Genomic DNA, 24,751 nt, shown 5'->3' on the forward strand with positions numbered 1-24,751 from the left:
CATAATGAAAGTAGATTTTAACAAGGCTACTTCTCATTAGTTTTAGGGGTATGCTGTCAAATAATGTTTTCAATGTTATAAATGTAGTAGGCTATAATTATATAAACAATGGTTTGATATTTTTTGTTACGTTTTACTTTTTTATTGTTTGTTAAATGGTTTGTGTCTCGTATTTATTTTTTCGGGGACTCAAACACACATTGTCTCTATAATGGCAGGATCCATAAAGCGTGACAACATGCCCCGCTGCGGGGGGAGCGATCTAGTCGCGTCGCGTCCGGTGTGGGACGCCTAGCGGACTATCTGCTCAGCACACTAACTTCTGTCAGCTCAGTGTTCAGTACGCAGCCCTGCGCTGAGGATATCGGAGAAACTCGCAGTCGTTCACGCTGCATTCAGCCTTTCTATCATCAGACTGACCGCTGCGTGACGGACGCACGCCATTCAAATCAACATCACCGGGGCTCGCGCGGTCTTTATTGGTTACTGGTGCGGCGCCGCGTTTAATGGATTAAAATGTGAATCTATGAGTTACTTTGCAGCAAAAGGTAAGAGCTGAGCGTATAAATGCACGTTTTTGCGTAGCTTTGCACTGAATAAGACAAGTAATAACTGCAGGTCTATCGGTTTTTATTTTCAGATGTTTTATAATATGAGTCATTTATAAAGCAACTTTGATTTGTCTGACATAACCTGTGTGTGCATTTGGTCAGTTGCTCCATCTCTTTGCAGCATCTCATAATGCACTAATCTGATCAAATAAAAGCAGTGTCATGTGAATATTGGAATAGGCTATATATGACATGCACTGCTGCACAGAAATGATTCATAGAAACCTATTACACTGCATTCCTACTGCTTTTGCATTATGCATGGGGAGTACCTGAGAAAGAGGCTTTTTTTTTTTTTTTTCACTGCCAGAAGCCTCATACCAGACTAGATAGTGTAATTAAGTCAATCAGGATCACCGTTGCCTGGCACTTTCAGTTTAAAATCAACAGTCTCATCAGAGGTAAATAATTGAGCATCACTGTTACAGCAGCAGCAGCTCTTGCATGATGATCTGTGGTTAAACGCATCTCTGTCTGTCTCTCCTCAGGCTGATATCTGACTGACATCATTCACCAGGCAGCTCTGGAACAGGTTTTTAAAGATGGAGTTCTGGGTTTTGCCAGTATGTCGGATCAGCTTGATGTTGACACTGATGTCATCCACTGGTCGGGTATGATACATGCCAAACATTGTTTTCTTGTTAGTTAGTTATCACTCACCGGAATGTGATCAATCAGATCAGATTCTCTACATTGTAACTGGCTGCTGTACTTTTAGTCATTTTTGCAGTATTTGCTGTACAATTACATTTTAGTATATGGTTCATATTTAAACAAACTGCACTGTGATATCATAATGAGCAGGCTGAGTTATTACTGTGATGTTGCAGCATTGTTTAGCTGACAATATTTTGAGACTCATTTGCTAACGTGCTATATTGCCACATATACTGTAGTGCACATTGCAAGTTGTAATCAGACTTCAACTATTACGCTTTTTTGCATTTTTTGCAAGAGTTTATGGGTGTTTTCACTATGACCATTTGAGCCTTATTCGAATCTCACAGTGCAGTGTGATCTGATCATTTGTAAAGTGATTTGTTGTCCTCTGACAGAAAATGATGTCGATTTTACAGTAAAAGTTTGTTTTATTGTAAGAAATTACTGTGAAAGAACTGGCAATAGAGTAGAGCGCATGAAAATTTTAAGAAGTGTGCAGACAACTGCTATTTTCTTAAAATAGTACAAGAAATGTATTACTTATGCTTTTGATATTTATTTTGTATAATTGGTGTGTAATTACAATTGTGCACCCATGCATTACAAATAACACCTTATACACCATCAAGTCATTTTTTATTTATATGACATTTTTTAAATAGTAATTGTTTAAATACAAAAAATATTAAAATTGTTTAAAAACACAAATTGTTCCCTCAAAATATTTGGTAAACATCTATTTTTAATTTATATCTAACATTTTGTATTTTATTTTAGTCAGTTTTAGTGATTTAGAGTTAGTTTAATGAATTTTACTGACCAATCCAGACTGATGAATCATTTCATATTTGACAATTTTGAGATTAATATTTAATTTAATTTAAATAATATTTAGTGAATTGACTAAATTTAGCAGTTGAATACATTTTTAGATATACTTTTAGACATTCAGAGTTTGCAACCTGGTCTCATAAAAATACGTACCTCTGCGCTTTTTGTGCGACACCGTTTTACGTACCTTGCTGCACGTTTCGCCACAGTTTCAAATAGAAATGTCCACTGAGTGGCGCTAAAACACAGGTTCAATATGTGAACCCTGGCAGGTTTTTATTACGTAGATATTGGTACGTATTGCAGTTTTTTTATTACGTTGCTTCAGATACGTATTGCGGCGGTTCAGAATTCAAATATCTGGGGACTGTCGCTAAAGGTTAATGCTCTATCGTGTTGGAAATATGCCCTACACCAAATCCAGCCCTAAACCTACCCGATAGTGTTAACAAATGCAAAACTGATATAAAAACGTATTAGCTAATGCAACTGTGCCATTTGAACTTCCTTTTACGCAGATTTTAACTGCTTTGTTGAACCATAGTTACACGGGATTCGAACCGGTGCTTCTCGTCTCCTAAGTCTGTCTCCGTACTCCGTGAGCTACCGTACGAAAACCCATAGATATGAAACTGGATGTATGCGATGCTAACGTTCAAAAGCATCAGTTTTCAAATCTCCCAGCATATTAATATTATTTTGAAGTCATAGCATGATATTCTTCAAGTAATTGTGCAACTCTGTAAATTTGTGTGAAAGTGTTCATTTATTTTGGAAACTGCAGTGATATGTACTTATTGGTACGTATTTCATGTCACGCTAAAAAGTGCACCCAGGTACGTAAATGCCATGAGACCAGGTAGAGAGTTTGGGGTTGGTGTGATTTAAAAAAAAAAAAAATGAAAAAAGTTTTTTTCTATTTGATCAAAAATACAGTAAAAATATTAATATAGTAAAATATTGCTATTTATAACATTTTTTTTTTAAATACTTGTAAAACAAAATGTATTCCTTTTATGGTAAAGCTGAATATTCAGCATCATTAATCCATTCTTCAGAAATCATTGTAATATGCTTATTTGCTGATCGAGAAATATTTCTTATTATTATCAGTGTTGAAAATGGTTGTGCTGCTTAATATTTTTGTGAAAACTGTGATTTTTTTGTCATTTAAATTAAAGTGCTTGTAATATATCAGCCATCAGGGAGGCTTTGGATATTATATCTGCATCAGCCATTAAAACCTCATAGACTGACCAGTAGTTTTATTGTTTATAGTTTTCTATTGAGTGAACACTGTTTTGCAACGCAAATCAACTTGTGATAAATATATATATATATATATATATATACACACACACACACACACACACACACACACACACACACACACACACACACACAAACACACGTACATCACAGCAAACAGTCAAGCCCAAATCTGCTCTCTCCTCCAGCCTCTCAAATCGGCTCATAGTCATGCGCTCCATCACAGGTCCGGAGGGAACCGTTAAACGTTGCCTTCTTTTTTTGTAAGAAACAGGTTATATATAGAGGGCTGGTGTGGATGTTAATGGAAGAGCTGGCATGGACGTGGACGCCAGCCTAATCCTGTACAATAGGGCCACTCGATAACAGCAATTTACACCGTGGAGCTGCCACCTAAAGTGGCCAAATCTCTTTGTCTTGTGCTCCGGTACATGAATAACGACAGCTGAAACCCAAGTCCTACCTTTGTGGGATTCCGAACGAAATGCAAGTGGAAAGACGGAGGAGAGAGCAGGTAGCAGGTAGTGGCATTAGTGCAGCAGTGCACTCTGGGATAGAGTTACAGCCGGCCAAGTCGAGCACCTTTTCCATGCACGCACCATTTGGCTAGTGTCATTCATTCCCTAGTTTGTACGCGAGCTGATGGACAGCAGCAGCGCTCTCTTTTACGCCATTTTATGCAACGTCAGAATTTATCATTTCCATTTCGCTGACTGAAGCAGGTGACTGTGGCCATCCATCTTTGACAGAACAGGTTTCTGCTGGAGTCTAAATTGAAATTTGATGTGCATTTATCCAGAGTCTCCATTAAAGCTCTTTGCAGTAATCTTTCAGAATAATATTTGTTCTATGGGCTAAACACTTCGGCTTGATTTATGCGCGCGTGGGAGCCGCCGCTGGGACTCCTTAAGAAGCTGTGAGTTTCAGCACTGAAAGCGAAGTGGAGTCTAACAGGTGTTTTCACTACTCTTTTCCCACATCTCCTATTTTCCTGCTTTTCCTATTAGAGAGCAGCTCTGCTCTTTCACCTCCCTCTGGCAGACCGCTCCTCCTGCTAGACGCGCTCGCGCACACATACACATCTTTCTCATGAAAGGACTTTGCAGGGTCAGATTGTGTTAGATGTGGGATTCGGTGGGCAGACGTATTTAATTTGGCCTTTTGTTCAGCCTGATAAAATGATAAAACTCAGAAGGTCTCGGCTAAATCAGAGTATGGAGTTCTATCAGTGTTTTAGCTGTGTCTTGTATTAGGCCAGAAACATATTTTAGAAAATACATATTTTTCTATCTGTCTGTCTATCTGTCTGTTTGTCTGGCCATCTGTCTATCTATCTATCTATCTATCTATCTATCTATCTATCTATCTATCTATCTATCTATCTATCTATCTATCTATCTATCTATCTATCTATCTATCTATCTATCTATCTATCTATCTATCTATCTATCTATCTATCTATCTATCTATCTGTCTGTCTGTCTGTCTGTCTGTCTATCCGTCTGTCTGTCTGTCTGTCTGTCTGGCCATCTGTCTATCTGTCTGTCCGTCTGTCTATCTGTCTGTCCATTTGTCTGTCCGTCTGTCTGTCTGTCTGGCCATCTGTCTATCTGTCTGTTTGTCTGGCCATTTGTCTATCTGTCTGTCTGTCTGGCCATCTGTCTATCTGTCTGTCTGTCTGTCTGTCTGGCCATCTGTCTATCTGTCTGTCTATCTATCTATCCATCCACCCAGCCAGCCAGCCATCCATCCATCCATCCATCCATCCATCTATCTGTCTCTATGTATGTATATATATACTACATTCAAATTCAGCTAATAAATTAGAATTTAAAAGGCATTTACAATTCATTTCTACTCAACCTATTGCGTACAGCATGGTTTTGGTCTTAGCTAAACCACAGTGCTTTCAGCCCTCGTATTCTTCAATAGTTTGCTGCACTTTGGCAGCAGGTTCTTATTAAGCTCTTAAATTCACTTGTTTGGATAATCCAGCACCTAACACTTCATCTCAGAGGAGCAACCTTTATTCTGCAGGGACAGAAAGCATGCACTTCTTCTTCCAGAGAAATGTAACATTTAAGAAGAAGCTCAGAGGTTAAATGAGTACATAGTCAACAATTACGGGCCAGAGTAGATTTTGAAATAACGATTCTTGCTTGGCTTATAGCGTAGATTATGACAAGCAGATGTTGCGCTAACCTTGTGCCTGATTGCTTTTTATTGCATTGTGTTTTCAAGGGTATTGATATTCTCAAGTTCTCAATTGAAGCCATTTGTGCCCTCTTTTTCAATGTCACCATCTCCTCCATTTCGATTGCTTTCCATTTTTATTTTTTATTTTTTTTATTCCCAATTTACAGATTCAGAAACATTACTGAAGGGTTGCATTGTAGGCGGATGAACAAATGAGCCTTTTGTTGTCTCTGCCTTTCATAGACGGGAAATGCATAACAATGCGCTCTTTCTATTACATTGTGAAGTTTTTAAATCATTTTTTGGGATAGTTTTCAGCACTTGTTATTGACAGAGACCTTAGAGAGACGTCCGGAAATTATACAGCAGTGAGAGGAGGAATGAGAATGGGTTGAATTCAAACCTTAGAGGTTGTTTTTTCATTGCAAACAAATGAGGTGTGTTATGCCGCCTACCTTTTGGAACATCCTCCGTGTTGATGATGCCTTAAAATGCGCACTAGCTTGGAACAAAGCCAAGATGGTAAACAGTGTAAGAGACGTGTTCATCAACACACAAACCAACAGAACAACAGCTCAATCTCCCATGTCATTTCTGGCTAGCACTCAACAGATACTGTGTTTGCGTGCGTGGATATTTAAATGAGTAAGCATGCTGTGTTGGAGGAGAGTGTGAAGTTTTCTGTGGAGTTGTCAGGCAGCAGTATGAAAGCTTTGCTCGCTCACTGCTGTTGTACTGTGGGTCCAGAGACACTACGGCTGCAGCTCCAGCCTGTTTGAACAGCTGACACCTAAAGCAGAGACAAAAAACCTGGCTCCAGACAGCCTCATCGCTGAGAGCCGGGAATAGGTTGTGGATGTTTTAGTGTGTATTTCAAGTGTGCACTTGTATGTCTGTATATTTGTTCTTTATGGATGAACAAGAAGGCTACAGGGGCCCGCACAATATTTGCACACTTAAGCCATACTTAAAAATGTCTGAATGTTATTGCATTGTATAAAATCTAAAAAGAAGTTGGATGGGTTTTTTGTAAGAAAGAGAGCACAAGCATACATTGCAAGCAAAACATTTTATAAATATATCTGAGGAAAACTGACTAAACTGACTAAAAATATTATTCAAACATTTCCAAAACACAAGAAAATATAAAATAAAAAGTTAGTTCTGAAAAATGCATTATTTATTTGAACATGCCACTTGCACTTTATATTTTTTATCTAATGCAATGACATTCAGACATTTTTAATGAAAAGTTAAATGATTTTTAAATTAATTTTAAATTTCATTAAAAAAAATTGCATACCCAGCCACACATACATAATATCTATATATGTATATAAAATATATGTAATATAACTTAGAAAAAAAAAATATAATTGTTTTTTAAATTTTACTTAATTTCAGTATATCTATTGCTTTATAGTTTTATTATCTTTTAATGGTTTTGCAATATTCATTTTAGTGGTTTGCATGTCTTAGATTCGAAATCTAAACATGATCTGAACATGCATTATGAAATAATTCTAGCCCAGTTCCAATGATGATATATATCTTTTAATGATGCATCCTTTTAATCCAAATTTTCAAATATTAAAAATGGCAGGTTATGTGTTAACAGAGGCTTTGACCTCCACAGGAAAGTGTTGCATCATGGAAGGGTGATTTTACAAGGTTGCTAGGTAGCAAAAAAATTGGAATTTTGAGGCATTCAAGATCTCTTCATAGGGGTTAACATATTTTAAACTCATTTTTGCTGCTTTGTACTCAAAAAATATCATTGATGAGGCAAAATCATGTGGCTTTCATATGTTCTACAGCTTCACAATATCTGCTGATGGTTCAAAGGGTGTTAATGTTTTGATTTATTGGTCCATGCAGGGCCATAAATACACAGCTGCTTTTAATTGCAGTTTTACAGATAAAGCCTTAAATCAATGCAGCACATAAATACGTTACTCTGAGACAGTCAAACCCTGAGCGCAGGATAATCATTCTGCATTAAATCACTGAATACCAAATATTGTTTTGCATCTTTAAATTCATGCATGATGTAAATCCGGATGCAATTCCTGTAGGTCTGCTTTGCTCCATGAAAATGAAAGCATATATTTGGCACATTATGTTAAAGCTGTTTAACTCATGCATGAGTTTGCAGATTGCGTATGTGATTCTGTTTTACCAGTCATGCACGAGTTTAAACATTTATCTTTACACAACTTTATTCATCAAACATCTTTTTACTGAAGGTGTCATAGAAGTGCTTGAGCTCTTTGAATCCATTCTGCAGATTTTCCCCCAGAATAAAGACTGAAAATGCAAAAGCAAGTCTGCAGATTGTGTCTGAGCCTCCATCAGTTATGTGAAAGGGTAAATGAGCTCTTATCTGTATGTTTTGACATATACGGCTCGTCGTGAATTCTCTCTCTCTCTCTCTCAATCTATGGTGGGTCGAGTTGAACTGAAAGGTTCATTCATACACAGTTACTGTGTGGCCATTCAGTCCGACCAGCTGTAAACAGACTCGCTGCCTTTTTGCACCCGCTGCACTGCTAATCTGTTGGATGGGACCCTCTCTCTCTCTCTCTCTCTCTCTCCTTCACTCTCTGACATGGCAAATAGGCTCTTGACACTAAGCCCTGGCACATATTTCATGATTCCATTAACGGCCCCAGTCAGCTTTGGAAGAGAATGTGACATTATGTTTAGTTCAGGACCTTAAAGGAAAAGTTCACCCAAAAATGACAATTTTATCATAATTTACTCATGTCTATGCTGTTTTAAGCCTCACATTATTTTCATTCTTCAAAGAAACACAGAAAGAGCAGAAATGCAAGGAAAATGGATGATGATTTATACCGTCAAGCTCCAAGAGGAACAAAAAAGTACCATACAAGTGTCATGAAACAGTCAAGCATTAAATTTCAAGTCTTCTGAAGTCGTCCTCTCTTTTGCAGTCTGATTTGCTGTTATACTTTATTTTAAAAATGAAAGGTTTCAAAAGGGGGTTTTCGCAGTGATGCTATAGAAGATTCTCAGTTCACTTTCTGTGAAAAATTGTTAAAAGAATAATCTTTTTCTTAGTTTTTCTTTGTCATTTAAATAATCTAAAGAACCTTTTGATTCCATGGATGTTAAAGGTTCTTCATGGAACCAAATTTTCCAAAAAAGAATGTGACTGGTCACATGACACACATGATATAATGATGCTTAACCTGATGTGTGTGCATCTAGTTGTGTGCAAGTTATGTGCATTTTCTACTTTTATTGTTTAATCTACTTTTTATGACTTTTAGTTGATTTTTATCATTGGAATGTATAAATCACCATCCACTTTCATTGTCTTAAAAAACAGCAGCTTGGCTATTCTGTCTAGTGTCTCATTTTGAGTTTCAAAGAAGAATGAAAGTAATATGAGATTGAAACCATATGAGGGTGAGTAAATGATTACAAAATGTTCATTTGGGGGTGAACTCTTTCTTTGAATGTCTTGGACAATTCATTTGAAAAGCCTCCGTAAACGTTGATTGTGGCTCAGCTTGTAGGTTCTGCCTCATTTCACAAATCTCTAGTTGTTGAAAGGACTGTGATATCCGGCTGCCACCAGATCCTTTGCAGTTTAACGGTAACAAAACTGGTTTACCGCATCCCAGTATTCTTTTACTGTACTATTACAGTGTTTATTGATATTTCGAATTAGCTTTTATTTTTTATGTTTTCATTTTAATTTTAGTTTATGATTTGGTAATTTTGTAGTTCTTTTGTCATTTTTTATTATTAAAAACGTATTTTTGTTTCAGTTTTAGTTTTATTCATTTTATTAAACTTATACATTCTATTTACATTTATTTGCGAAGGCAACATTTCTATTTTCTAATAAAAATAATTAAAAAAAAAATTGTTTTAATTTCAGTTAACAATAACTACACTGCTACATCCATACTGATCTCACAGACAGTGTGGAATATAACCTCAAGTGTAGCAACCATTACAGCCTGTTTGGGGAATGTCATTTTAGAAATTCTTTAACCCACGTTCTGGGAAATCATTTTTTGGAAGTTAAAATACTCTTTTCTGTCAGATTTAATGTGCATGGTACACTATAAGTAAGTTATTTGTGGAATGATTCCCTGAAAAGTGAAAATATTATGATTCTGTGGTGCTGTCAAAACATTGCTCTGTTTCTTTGAGCATCACAACCAATGCCTGTTTGGGCCAATAATACATGGAGTGAGTGTTTGAGAAATCTGTTTAAAAACTGTCATAATGTTAATTACATTCAGCATTATTAGTAGCTTCATGTTGGTGAGGTGTATAGAAAAAGTTCAACAGCAGCTTTAAAGCAATATTTCACCCAAAAATGAAAAGTTGCTGAAAATATACTTGCGCCCAGCCCATCCAAGATGTAGATGAGTTTGTTTCTCTATTGGACAAGATTTCACCAGTGGATCCTCTGCAGTGAATGGGTGCCGTCAGAATGAGAGTCCAAACAGCTGAAAAAAACAGTTATTCACATGACTCCATAATCCATAATATTGCTTCCTCCAGTGAAAATGTCTATTCCCCGTTGTTCTTTCACATAAAAATCTACCAACATGTTTGTTTGGAACTGTTTTTACTTATAAACGGTGCTTGATCTGTGAGCATTTCTCTCCTGATTCAGACAAGGTGACTTTCACCAGGCAAAGCAATATTAGAGGACTTGTATTTTAGCTGGAAGCAATGATTTGAGGTTGAAAACATCTCAGTGATGGGTTTGTTTGTTTCTTCTTTTCACTTCACAAGTGGATTATTCTGATGTTTTTATCAGCTGTTTAGACTCTCATTCTGACGGCACCCATTCACTGCAGAGCATCCATTGGTGAGCAAGTGATGTAATGCTAAATTTTTCCAAATCTGTTCAGATGAAGAAACAAACTCATCTACATCTTGGATGGCCTGTGGGTGAATACATTTTCAGCAAATTTTCTTTTTTGGGTGAACTATTTCTTTAAGACCAAGCAGCAGCTTCTGCCAGCTTATTGCAATGCCAGTGTACTGAAAGCTTAGCACGTGTTAGTGTTACTAGTGCCACTTACCTGCCTTTCAGCAAACCAGTTTGTATTATGTAGTTTGGAGTATGTTATGTCACCTTATTTATATTCATGAGAATATAGCTTTCATCAGGTTTATAGCATCTTACCCCAATTTTCAGATCATTCTTACAGCACTGACACTTTATAATTTTACTTCCAGTGTGATCTGCATATGATATGTGATCGAAGTGTTAAATTCAGTCGTATGAACTGCTTACCCAGCAGTGAGGCACTTCCTGAAGCAGCCTTGCTTTGTAAATACAGTAAATTGTGTGTTCTCTCACCTTTACTATTTATTATTCTCAGTAAGTATTTCAATCTCCGCACTGAAGTGCCTCAAGCGGCTTTTGGATTTGCATATGGTAGATATCCAGCAACAGTTCATCTCAGTGTTTTTCGACCTCACAGCATCTGTTAGCTTGTGCATCTCCATTTCATATCAAAAACAGAATAGCAATCAAAATGCAGTTCGATTGTGGAGGAGGTGAAGATCATGAATGCTCAGACTGATGGGGAATCATTTCAATTATATTTTATAACAAGTTCTGCTCCTCAGGGGCTCGAGTCGTGACGTTAGCAAACAAGATGATTCAGTCTTCATATTGGAACTTCAGTGTCCAGGTGATCCTTGATGATTTAGATTTGTTTTTACCAGATGCTTTCTTAACAAATTAATTAGCATGAAATGCAATAGCTGAAAGTAGCTATATGTTGCATGCTAAGCTAAACTTCTGAAAGGAAAGCAGAAAGCTGGAAACTTGGAAAGCAATAATAAGATATTGTAATTCAAATGTACAGTTTGCAAGTTAAAATAAGGTGACCAGAATTCTGAAATGGAAATCAGGGACATTATAGTGATTCAGTGGTCATAATATCATTAAAATCTTACTTGTTATTAATAATGCTTTTTTTTTTTTTTTATGTTGTGGGTTCATATACTATTGTAAAAATTAAAAATAATGTCAAATTGATCTTAAATGGTTTTAATACAGTTCACCAAAAATCACACTATACAAAAAATAAAGCAAAGTAAATAGTAACATTTGAAAAAAGTAAACAGATCAAAACAGTATTATAACAAATTTAAGACTTTAAGAATTATTATATTTGTGGGTCAAATTGATCCTAACTGGTTTTAATACAATTAATCACATTAAAAATCACATTATGAAAAAAGGTAATTACTAACATTTGAAAATAACAGATCAGGAAAGTATTATATTATAACAAAATTATGACTTTATAAAAATGCAGTACAAAAGTAAAAACATATGATAAACTGAAGTCAACATATTTAAAGTATACTAATATTTAATATTTAATATTTACTCAAGTGTAAAACAGGACCTTCTGGTCACCCTAACTTAAAATGCATGCAAATATATATATATATATATATATATATATATATATATATATATATATATATAAATATATATATAAAAAATATATATATATATATATATATATATATATATTTATTTATTTATTTATTTTTTATTTTTTCCAGATTGATAATAAAGGTGAAGCATGTAATATCTGCACAGTAAGCATTATTACTGCAGAAAAATAACTGTTTTCAAATAGGTTTTCAAAAGTCTCCAGTAAATATTTACATGCACAATCTTACTTTGATTATTAGTAATAATGCAACAAAGGTCATACAGATGCTTTAAACTATGTTTTTTTTTTGTCAGTTAAAGGTCATAAATCGATTTAATCTGTTAAATCAAAACCAGATCTGGTATGCAACAGCATTTTTTTTTTTGTTCAATCAATTCTTGATGGATGAAATCAAGTCAAGCGTTGAGTATTCACGGACAAGGAAGTAAAATAAGTTTCAAATGCCATTTCATGTTGAGTTTGAACATAATGAAGTTGAAAGAGGGAATATATCTTGTGCCTCTCAACCCCCCACTTTATTTTGGGTGGTATGGACAAGTGTGAGTTATGGATGTTAGGACCATTAAATGCTTAGCGGTAAATCCCGCGCTTCCTGCTGAGCCAAGGCTGGACGTTTCCCACAGGCAGACGCTGTGGATGCAGGATTTTTTTTCGAGAGGACGGGGACTTTTTTGTTGGTATTAGAGTTGGAGGAGGCAGGGTAAGAGTTAGCGAGGTGGAGTGGCGTTAAGCTGACGTGTTAAGGGGTGTGATTAGAAACAGAAGAGGTTTGGCCAGTGGCGAGCCGGCCTGGAGTCAAATGTGTCAGTGCTGGTGCTTGTAGGGGAGGGTGATAAGAAGCGTTAACTGTTAAGGAGGTTAAGAGCAGACGAGGTGGGGGTCACGGACTAGAGTAAATATAACAGTGGAAGGCAGAATTATCTTGGGCTGCTTCCAGACTCAGACATATTTCAGAAATGGAAATATTTTAACGTGATTAACTGAAATATTGCAACAATGTGTACAGTTTTTACTCTCATAAATATCTCAATTGTCAAGACTTCGCCTCGACAGGCCAATATGAGCAAATGTTTCTTGTTTTGGTAAAAAGATTATTGCTCTGCTCCAAAACCTTGGACTGCCTTGCTAGCGTTCAGTCTGAAATGCAACATTGTAAGTGAAAGATTTGGAACATAACTTTCTTGTGTCATGCAGATAGCGTTCAGGAGAATCAGGCCACTAGTGATTTCAACAGAGTTTGAATTTTAACATATGTTGCTAATCAAATGATGTGGGACTCTAATAAGCATAAACACACAGGCAAATATTTGTGACCTGCTCCATGATTTTGAATCACTTCTGAGTTGCTGAAAGATTCCAGATAAGACTTTATTTCACGAAACTAGGACATTTATTTAAACATGCATGAAGTAAAAAATGTAATGCATATACACTATACCATTCAAAAGGTTCAGGTCAGAACAGTATACGTTTTTTTATTTAAAAGGAAGTTAATACTTTTATTCAGCAAGGATTAATTAAATTGATAAAAAGTGACAGTAAAGACATGTTGTCACAGATCAGTCAGGCTCTCTCCCCATCTTCCAATCACAGCGCACACCCTCAACTGATTAGTAATTGCACACACCAATTAATGGTAATTTTACCATTACTCATCAAAAAGGTGTGTGCTGTCTTCCGTCTCCCTTCCACAATCTCCTGCAAGACAAGATACAAGGTTATAGTCACCATCTATCCAAGAACTGATCCATTGCCCTTGATACTCACCTGCTATTATCCTCTGCTTCAGTTGCTGTCAATAAATATTCCTGTTTATATTCTAATCCTCTGTCTGGGTCTCCTTCTGTGACAGAAGACCAGACCACAACCGACTGCAGCAATATGAGCTCCACTTTTGATCCTACCACATTAATTCTCTCCATAACCCAAGATGGCCGCCCGATTGAGTGCTATGTTGAGGAGTTGGAAGTGCCTTGGAATGATGGGACATTAAAGGCTGTCTTCTGGAGTGTTCTTAATGATCGCCTCTTTCTCCAAGCACCAGCTGCTACAACCCCTGGTTCCCTGGCGCAATATATTGATCATGTGCTATTGCTAGCTGGTTCATCCTTCACAGTAGGTGAGGTCGATGAGGATGTTAATGTCACTCAGTTGCTGACGCCCCAACCCACTCCAGTGTCTGTTCCAGCCCCAGAGCTCGCTCCAGTGTCGGCTTCAGCTCTGGCTCCAGCCCCAGAGCTCGCTCCAGTGTCGTCTCCAGCCCGCCATTCAGTGCTCCTGGACTTGGCATTAACCCCAGTGTTCTCTGTGCCTGTCCTCACTCCAGAGTCTGCTCCAGAATGCTCTCCAGAGTCCGGCTAGGAGCCCACTCAAGTCACGGAGCTTAACGCGGAGCCCAGCTCTCCTTCGTCTCCTGAGCCTCTTTCGTCTCCGCTGGTCCCGTCCAGCCCTCCATCGTCTCCATCGTTTCCTGAGTCTCCTCTGGTCCCGTCCAGCCCTCCATCGTCTCCCTCGTCTCTGCTGGTTCCGTCCAGCTCTCCATCCAGTGCTCCTGGACTTGGCATTATATACCCATGGTCTTAGTAGCCGATTCATTGAGCTACCTACTTGCCTTTTTACTTACCTTCTGTGTCTCCTCCAGTTTGTTCTCCTGTGCTCTGTCCCAACATCTGCTCCTGTTGTCATTTCCTTGTGGATTTTACCATTACTCATCAAAGAGGTGTGTGCTGTCTTCCGTCTCCCTTCCACAATCTCCTGCAAGACATGATACAAGGTTATAGTCACCATCTATCCAAGAACTGTTCCATTGCCCTTGAAACTCGCCTGCCATTACCCTCTGCTTCAGTTGCTGTCAATAAATATACTTGTTTATATTCTAATCCGCTGTCTGAGTCTTCTTCCGTGACACATGTATAATGTCACAAAAGATTTCTATTTTTAAAAACACTGTTCCTTTGAACATCCTGTTAATCAAAGAATCCTGAAGAAAAAAAAAACAAAAACAAAGAAAAATAAAGTTTCCACAAAAATATTAATTGGCAAAAGCTTTTTTTTTATTCTTTGCTAAAAATTCAGCTTTGCATCACAGGAATAAATGTACGTTTTAAAGGGGTCATCGGATGACCATTTTCCACAAGTTGATATGATTCTTTAGGGTCTTAATGAAAAGTCTATAATATATTTTGGTTAAAATTTCTCAATGGTAGTGTAAAAAACACCCTTTTTATCCTGTCAAAATCAGCTCCGTTTTCAGCAAGCTGTTTTTTAGTCCATGTTGCTTTAAATGCTAATGAGCTCTGCTGACCCTGCCCCTCTCTTCCGTGGAGTGACGAGAAATACTGTTTACTTTAGGTTGTAAACTGGCTAACTAGCACATTATTAGGAAAGGCGATTTGCAAAGATTCATAAAAAACCCTTATACTCACTTCTTCTGTAGATGAAGCTGGATCACGAATGATTCGTGCAAACATAGACGCATTTAGGCAGATCGGGATCCGCGCATTCTTTTCAAAAACGAAAGTAACGTTAATCCTCTTCGTCTTCAGTGGCTCAGATATCGGGAGTAAATTACGACTGCTATATTCATTATTACATCCAACAACAAAGCACCTCAATCGCTTAATCTGAGACATCTTGTCTTCCCCTGCACCGGAGGCGTACAGCTCTCGGCTCACTCAGGGCGGGTCTAAGGTAAGACGGTCTTGTCAATCAACTATGGTGGGAGCGGCCTGCGCAGAACTGCGTCATTCTGACAGGAATCTGAAAACAGCCTGATTTGAGAAAGGGGATTGTAAAATAGGGATTTAAAAAAAAAAAAAAACACTGGGTGGATTTTTATCATTAAAGGATGGATGTGTGTTTCTGTTTAAGTTCAAACAACTTGTAAAGTGAATTTTGCATCCGATGACCCCTTTAAGATATATTGAAGTATAAAAAAGTTGTTTAAAATGTAAATAATATTGCACAATATTTCTGTTTTTACTGCATTTTTAATCAAATAAATGCACCCTTGGTGAACAAAACATTAAAAATAAAACTTATTCCAAACTTTTGACCTGTAGCTAACTAATTTAACCTTTTTACTTTTATGATATACTTGACATAACTTGAAAACTGAGCCTTATAATACATCAGTACCTCATAACAATGATGAACTGTTGTTTGATTGGGTACATTAATTATATTCTCTCCACTATTTTTTCCCATTCAGGCAGCTCACTAGGTTTTGGAACAGAGCCCATGTCACCTCAAAACAAATATCCTATACTATGGTAATCTGTTCTATGTCCAGGTACCCAAATAGATCAGGAACAGCTGTTAGCAGATCCTCATGTTTACCCAATTCCCATTCTCAAGGTCAGCCAGACTCGTCTCAGAATTCCTCAACAGGATTTTCCCCAAACACGTCACCCGAGCTCTGTGAACACGGCTCATGGGGTGGTCATCAATGCTGGCGGGAACTGTTGACTTTAGGGTTATTGTCTTATAACTGCTTTTTATTGTTTTGTCAGAACCTCAGCAGTGCACAGAAGCCATCAATCAAGCTGGATTATTGGCTGGTTGTGGAGTCGATTATGGTAGCCTGTTTCCGCCACTGAATAAAAAAGGTAATTGCGACTTTTTATTTCACAATTCTGACTTTTTTCTCACAATTACAAGTTTACATCTTGCAATTCTGATGATACAAATTTGCAATTTTGACTTTTTACATAGAACTGCGAGATGTAAACTCACAGGTGTCAGTTATAAAGTCAGAATTGTGTAATTAAAAAGTCACAAATGTGTTTATAATGTCAGAATTGCGAGACATAAACGTGCAATTCTAAGAAATAACAAAAAAATATTTGAGTTTATATCTCGCAATTCTGACTTTATTACAAGCAGTTACGAGTTTTAAAGTCAAAATTGTGAGATATAAACTTGCGATTTTGAAAGAGAGTCAGTCTTTTTTCTTCAGAATTGGACTTTATAACTTGCAATGCTGAGTTTATAGTCCACAATTCTAAAAAAAAAGTCAGAATTACAAGAAAAAAGTGAGAATTCTGAGATATAAACTTGCAATTGTGAGTTTATATCCCACAATTCTGACTTTATAACTCATAATTGCAAGTTTATATCTCACAGTTCTGAGAAAATAAGTGAGAATTGCGATATATAAACTCGCAATTGCAAGAAAAAAGTCAGAATTGCGAGAAAGTCAGAATTGCAAGATATAAACTTACTATTGCAAGAAAAGTTCATAATTAGAGAAAAAGGTCATAACTGAGAAAAAGTTACCTTTTTTATTTTTTATTCAGTGGCGGAAACAGGCTTCTATAGTTGATGGCTCACTCTGGTGTGTTTTTGGAAACTTACTAATATTCAACTTCTAGAAATTAATGGATGTATTTGATTAGTGCTCAAAAATGGTTAGTTCCTCCTCCAGTGGTCTGCTCTTGTTTACACATCTCAGTGAGCAGCAGCTGATGCCATCAAGTGCCTCCTAATTGTTTTAGGAAGCAAGTTGTGCGTAATTGCCTTGTAAGTATGTAAGTTTATGTGTGTTTAGATATGTGAATGAGTGTTTGGCAACTGCCAAGCTTTACCTTAGTTACCTAGAAACACTTGCTGGCTTGCTGCAAGCACATTTGTCACAGGTGTCGCGTTGATAAAAGTGTTACCATGACATGAACCTCCATCCTCTTGAGCTCTTGCTTATTAAAGTGCCTTCAGAAGATAACAGAGATCAACATACAGCTGGAACAAGCCAAAAAAGGACAATCTTGCTGTAAGACTAATGACAGTATCAAAATAAGGATGGCTGGTACTAGAGGTGTGTGATATAATATTGTAATTGTTGTTTTAACAATGTGGAACCTGACATTATTGGGTATGACACTCATTTTGCAAAAAAATTAACAAAACACAAAATATATATGGGGGCAAAAATACTCTGTATGTGTTTTTGTCTTTTATTTATATGTCACATGAGCGAGCCTGCTGTTTTTCCCAAATATCAGCATGATTGAAAATGTATTGTTTTTATACAAACAGTTCAATAAACAGCTATGTTGTGAGTTAGACAGAAACGTTGTTCTCCAAAAACACAGAGTGATGTTTAGTTCCTGAATGAATGAGTCAATGATTCAGTTATCCACTCGTAAAGAAAGTCACTTGCTTCATTCCTGAACGAATTAGTCATTTGAACAAATTGAATTGAATGAATGACTCAATGACATGTAAATGCTGCTTCAGATGCAGCAAAAATGGATTTTGTCAATACTGTCACACCCCAGGACTGTTTTGTTGTGTTTTTCATTCCCCATGTGCTCTGTGCGACCTAGTTTCTGTCTATGTTTGATTGTGTCATTATGTTCAGGTCAGTTAACCTCCTTATATAAGTTGTATTCAGTTCAGTGTTTCTTCGTCCGGTCTTATGTCTGTATTACCCTTGTGTGTCCGTCCGTCCATCTGTCCGTCCCATATGTGGATTATTAAGTACTGTTTATTGTTATCTTCGTCGTATTAGTGCTTCTCTCCCGCACCACACCGTGACAAATACTGATTTCATTTGATTGGTAGAAGCTCGGTGCCTAATTATTCTAATTTCATTTATTGATTAAATGTCAGAATTTAACATGAAGCATACAGAGCAAATTGTTCTAAACATTCTTAAAGTAATGTTTACGGAACATTCATTAATATTTGATACATTCTCACAACTTTGAGAGTAAACGTTAAGAATATTATGATGTTACTTGTACGTGAATGTTTTAATCTTAAAAATAATGTTATAATCACAGCAAGAAAACTGGACATTTTAGCATTTTTTTTAAATTAATGTTGTAAGAAACATTTTTATAACCTTTAAGCAACGTTATATTCATAACAAGAAAACTGGACATTTCATAATTTTAATTATGTTTTAATAACCTGAATTTGTTACTTGGTTTGCACTATATTTGTGTAAATGCCAAACTTCACTGTGAAACTGCATATATTTAATTTAAATTGCAGCTTGTGTTATTTGACAAACCTTATTGCCATATTGATTTTATTTTGATATATTGTGTAGCCCTAATTAAGTGAACAAATCTCTATTCGAATCTAAATTTGACAATTGCTCAATAGAATTGAGTACCTGTGAGATGGAGATTCATGGGTTGGAGGTAAGAACTTGAGGATGACATGTCAGGGACTTGAGGACAACGTGAACAAAAGTGTTTTTTGTGCTGCATGACTTCTGAGTGATGGAAGGCCTGCTTTCATAATGAGATCAAAGATCTGGCACCATCTTCTAACACCTGCATTTGCTAAAACATTCAGCCTCAGGGTAGTACCAGCAGAACGGACCAGTGCCAGTGGCTAATGAAAGCACACAATGAACTCCATTAACTTTGTACTTTGGTATTTTAGCCTTCAAATTTTGCAAGTTGCCAATAGTTTGTCAATAGTTTGTATTCCAGTTGAGTGGGATGTTGTGGACTAATTTCGATATGCGTAATGTTGCAGAATCACGGCACTTTGGTTGGCAATAGCCTGAAGTTTGTAACTCTGGGTTGCTTTTTGTTCCCAAGAATGAGCCAAATTTCTGTTCTATTAATCCCTGCATACCAACCGCTTCTGGTACGAGAAAAACAGTCACCAAGAACATCAAAGTATGGCCATAGGGAGCAAGCTCATCCCTGCTGGGCAGTTTTGCTTTCACTGATTGGAATATGTTCAAAGAGGCTGCAACATGCTGAGATTACACTGATGAATATGCATTATCCATCAGCAGGTGGGTGGATGATGTTGTCACCAGAACTATTGCCGCACGTCACTACTAAAGGCTCTGGTATATACAGACTCTCCTGGTCCAGTGTTTACAGCACCACTTTTCAGTGGTGGAGCACAGTTGCTGTCTTGCTGGAGATTCAGTATCAGGCAAAAGAAGTAAACAGTTGTGACTGTGAGCTTGCAGTCTGAATCAAATGTTCCCTCAGCCAGTTCACTAGTAATTGATTCATATTCTTTTGATGAATCCCTCAAAAATAATTAAGCATCTGACTCACTTTTTGAATTCCAAGTTCCAAATTCCAAATCTAAACTGACACGAGTTTTAACTATAGTTGGTATGTTCGGTCCCACTTTATATTAGGTGGCCTTAACTACTATGTACTTACATTTGAATTAATCATTTGGTACAATGCACTTGTGTACATACATGTTTTTACATTGTACTTATATTTTTTAAAATACCTATATGTAATTACATCTGTAATTCATTTCTGTAATTGCATTTATAATTACACTGCTGACCCATCCCTTACACCTTAACCCACCCTCAAACCTACCCAGACCACCAAACCTGTCCCTAACCTTACCCGTATCCCACCTCAATAGCAGCAAAAGTGTTTTGCAATACAATATGAACACAATAAGTACATTGTACTTATTTTTTGATGTAAGTACATAGTAGTTAAGGCCACCTAATATAAAGTGTGACCATATGTTCATATGTATGTAAACTACTGTTCAAAAGATTGGGGTCGATAAGATGTCTACATTTGTTTGATGAAAAATACAGTAATATTTTGAAATATTATTACAATTTAAAAGAACTGTTTTCTATTTGAATATATTTTAAAATGTAATTTATTTATGCTAAAGTTTCAGCATCATTACACCAGTCTTCAGTGTCACATGATCCTACACAAATATGCCGATTGGCTGCTCAAGTAACTTTTTTTATTATTATATATTAAAAACAGTCGTTCTGTGGAAATTGTGATACTTTTTTTGAAGATTCTTTGATCAATAGAAAGTTCAAAAGAACAGCATTTCAAAAGTCTTTAAGTCTTTATTGTCACTTTTGATGAATTCAATACATTTTTGCTAAATATAAGTGCTAATTTCTTTAAAAACAAAATCTACTGTATTTATATTTAATACATTCATATTTAGATTTATAAATATATATCATCCACTTCACTGGTGCAAAATCATAATTCTGTTGGCCAGGTCAGTATTCTTCAACATGTTGTCCATGATGTATTGAGTTTAGATAGATCTAAATTTGAATTGTGCTGTGAAAAAAAAAAAAGTTGGTAGGTTTCTTTTATGACTCACTATGCGACTACATTTCTATAGCTTCTGCCAATAGTAACTGACTTTCGTAAAAAAATACTCTGAAAGCTTTTACGTGACGTCAGGGACATTATATGATTGTCTTACAAGGAGCATGTGACCCAAATTGTTGTTGACGCTTTTTCCAAAGGATTTAAAGCCAGGATGCTTTTACCACCCCATAGACGCTGCTCAGGGTAAATGATGAATCTTCATTGTCCCACTGACTTCAGAGCTGAGGAATGTTCGAGTGACCAGATGTTAACCTGGCCCTTTTAACGAAGCGCTCTTTCTGGAAGTTATGATCCAGGATTAGGTCTTTCTCTGACTGTACTGATCCTTGGCACTGAGTGCTAAAAGTCAAAAGCTTATCTAGGGTTAGTCCGGTCTGAGAAAAGGCACTGGCCTGCTGCCATAAACCCAGAGACTAGCCAGAGTTTTCTCCACATTGTTGAGTAGACTCGCTCTGACAGCGCCGTGACATTCCTTCGCTCAAAGCCGAGCTTTTCGCTTCCAATCTTTGAAGTTAGAACTCACGGCGCGGCCGTCGACTTAGTGCTTTACTTATTTGGCACTTATGCCCTGCTGAGACAATGTATCTACAGTTCCCTAATAGAGTGCCTGATGAAACATCTTCTGGCACATAAAAACACGCACACCTGTGCCGGCTCTTGTAAATGCCAGTGGAAGTGAGCGGAGCCTTTAGTAATGAGCTTGTATGTGGCTCTAAGTTGAAGGAAACCCAGTCCGGTTACTCACAGGCCACCTGATGTTCAAGTTGAATCAAAATCAGGGTAAATTACAGAAAGAGTTAAGAGCCGTTCACAGCAAGGAAGATAGCTAAGCATAAAGTTTAATTAAACATTCGATCTATTGTTGGAATCACTTTTAGAATTTTTTTTTCTAGCTGTTGAACTATAAAAGCATTAGCCAATCAGAATCCACTCAGCTTTAAAGTTCTCAAGCACTTAAAAAATGCAGTGTACACTTATAACATTATCATCTGTTGGTGTGGATGCTAATTTAGTAGGGATATAAGATATTTGATTTTTGCCGATATCCAATATGCCGATATTTTTCAACTCATTTTGGCCGATAGCCGAAATATATCAGCATAATTTTTCATATCGGGCCAATGCCGATGTTTACATTTTAAGCCATTATCGGCCAATTCTGATAACGCTACGATAATATCGTGCATCCCTATAATATAGTTATAGTTCTTGGAGTATATAGGCCTTAACTATATCAATAAATGTGAAGTTTTTAAAAGTTAATTATTTGAGAATTTTCTATTTAAAATAGGTGAGTCCATACCACAGCTACACTTCCTGGCCAAAAATAGAAGTCGCACACATTAGACTGCCATTTATTTTCATCAAGAATTGCATTAATTCTTGTATTGACAATGGCATAGTCAGACCCTTCTTCAAAGTCGACTCCATCACATCCCAAAGACCTTCAACAGGGTTAAGGTCACGACTCTGTGGTGACCAATTCATGTGTGAAAATGATTTCTCATGCTCCCTGAATCACTCTTTTCATAATTTGAGCCCAGTGAATCCTGGCATTGTCATCCTGGAATACGGACATGAGAATGTCTTCCGACATGGTTGTTTAAGAAATGAAGAGCTGCACACTGCATCAGTTAGGGTTAAAAGAATTGTAACCAATCATATTAATCACTGTGATAATGATCCAATCATAAACTCTTCAGTAGTTGCTTATTTAAATCCAAACAGTGATTTTTTTGTTGATTAAAACCATTGACAGCCAATCAAAATCAACCTGTTTTTAAAGAAATCAAGCATTTAAAGAGGCAGGCAATGAAACAGTAGCACAAACGTATAATAACAAATTCCGTAATGTTGATTTATATGCTGTTTAATGCTAGATGATTGAATTATTCTACATAATCATCGGCTTACATATGTGATCGCTTGTTTCTGCTTGTTCTTTGCCCTGTTTTGATCCAGACATTCTGTAATTTATCATAAGGAAAGCTGAAAAATTCCATCAATGGCGGGGAAAGAGTTAAAGCATTTAAAGAGGCAGATGATGAAACTGCAGCGCACACTTATAATAAACACAACTTTATTGTTTCTTGGTGTGGACACTAATACAGTTATCATTATCTTTATTGCTATCGTTCTTAGTGTGAATAGGCCTTTAAACTGATTTAGAGGCAGCCATCCAAGTACTTTCTCATAAAATAAGAAAAACCCAGCATTAAGCCTATTAAGATCTGATTTGTGTATAGAAACAGAGGTAGTTCTTATGAAGGGAGTTTGAAGCCCTCATCCACTGAAAGACTTTTTGTTTAGTTTTTTTGTTTAGGGCACTTAAAGGATTGTATGTCGGAATGTGAACATCCTTGCAGTGCTTTGTGCTGCTCCCTTTGGTTTCTATTCTTGGTTATGAAATGAAAGTCATTCCTGTTAGCCATATTATTTTTGCTCTGTCAGGGCTGTTTCCTGTGAGAGATGATGAGAGATGGCTGAGCTGCTCCACTCTTTCCTTTGCTCGCACGTACAGGAGGGAGTTTGTTGTCGTAAGTCTGTGTGGGCCCCTGTGAGGTATCTTGGGGCCTCATAGGGAATTTATTGAAGAAGATGTCCCCTGCTAACACAGTCAGTACCTGAAGGATTTGTGTGTGTGTGTGCACTCCTGTATACACAGATGGCGGGGTGTTTACAGGGGTGCAGAGGGACAGGAGAGGTGACACAAAAGACTTGTTTAGGCTGTAAGGAGTCTGGATTGAACTGTGTGTCTGGAGACATACTGCAAAAATGTACATGACAAACATAAACACACTTCATACACACACACCGATTGTGATCAACAATAACAGAGGGTACCATCTTTATTTTGGCTTTGAATTGATTTATTGTATACTTTTATTTATGTAATATACTAAAGCAATAAGCCCCAAGAAGCCGTGGTTTACAGTGAATTTGTAACAGCTAAGGGGCGTTGTTATCCCCCTTAGCTGTTATAAATTCACTGTAAACCACGGCTTCACAGGGCTTATTGCTTTTATAAAATGGTTATTCCATATATGTAGCAAGGTTTCACAAAATAAAACAAAGCAAATAAAATGTAATGATATTAATAAAACATTATTCTTCTGCTAAACAATGTAGTTCCTTAGAAACGGTTGTGGTTCCAACAAAGTTGTTGCCAAGCAACACACTCGGCAACAACTCGACAAATGTAAACAAAGGTGTATGTTTATAGTGTAATTTACAACAGCTTCGAATGCGGCTCAACCAAACAGAATCAAGGATCGGAACTATCCGTTTTATAATGTAGTTTTAATTACATATCCCATTCCAATAAAATTACATACACACACACACATACATGTGCGTGTGTGTGTATTGAAGAATAATATCTTTTTAAATTAATTTCATCCTATATTTTGACATACGGAATGAAAAAAATGACTAGTGGAATTTAAATTTAAAAAATAAATTTTCATTTTTAAGTATGAATTACCCTTGATATCCTACAACATCGAATATTTTCATACACACAAAATTATATTAAGTTAGAGCAGTCTAGAAAATGGTAAATACATTATTTGTATTATTAATATATTAAATTAATATTCCAAATTGT

At 36.7% G+C, this 24,751-nt stretch overlaps 1 protein-coding gene across 1 annotated transcript in view; it reads left to right on the plus strand.

Annotated features, from left to right (window-relative positions):
* Positions 1-330: 330 nt before the first annotated feature.
* The window catches only part of adamtsl3 (ADAMTS-like 3), a 183,362-nt gene continuing 158,941 nt past the window's right edge, over positions 331-24,751 (plus strand). The window contains 2 exon segments of the mRNA XM_058780368.1: positions 331-548; positions 1,100-1,222. Of these exon segments, the coding sequence (XP_058636351.1) occupies positions 1,154-1,222 (69 nt within the window). The 5' untranslated portion in view covers positions 331-548; positions 1,100-1,153.

Source organism: Onychostoma macrolepis, chromosome 07 (assembly GCF_012432095.1).
Source record: "Onychostoma macrolepis isolate SWU-2019 chromosome 07, ASM1243209v1, whole genome shotgun sequence".
Classification (NCBI taxonomy): domain Eukaryota; kingdom Metazoa; phylum Chordata; class Actinopteri; order Cypriniformes; family Cyprinidae; genus Onychostoma; species Onychostoma macrolepis.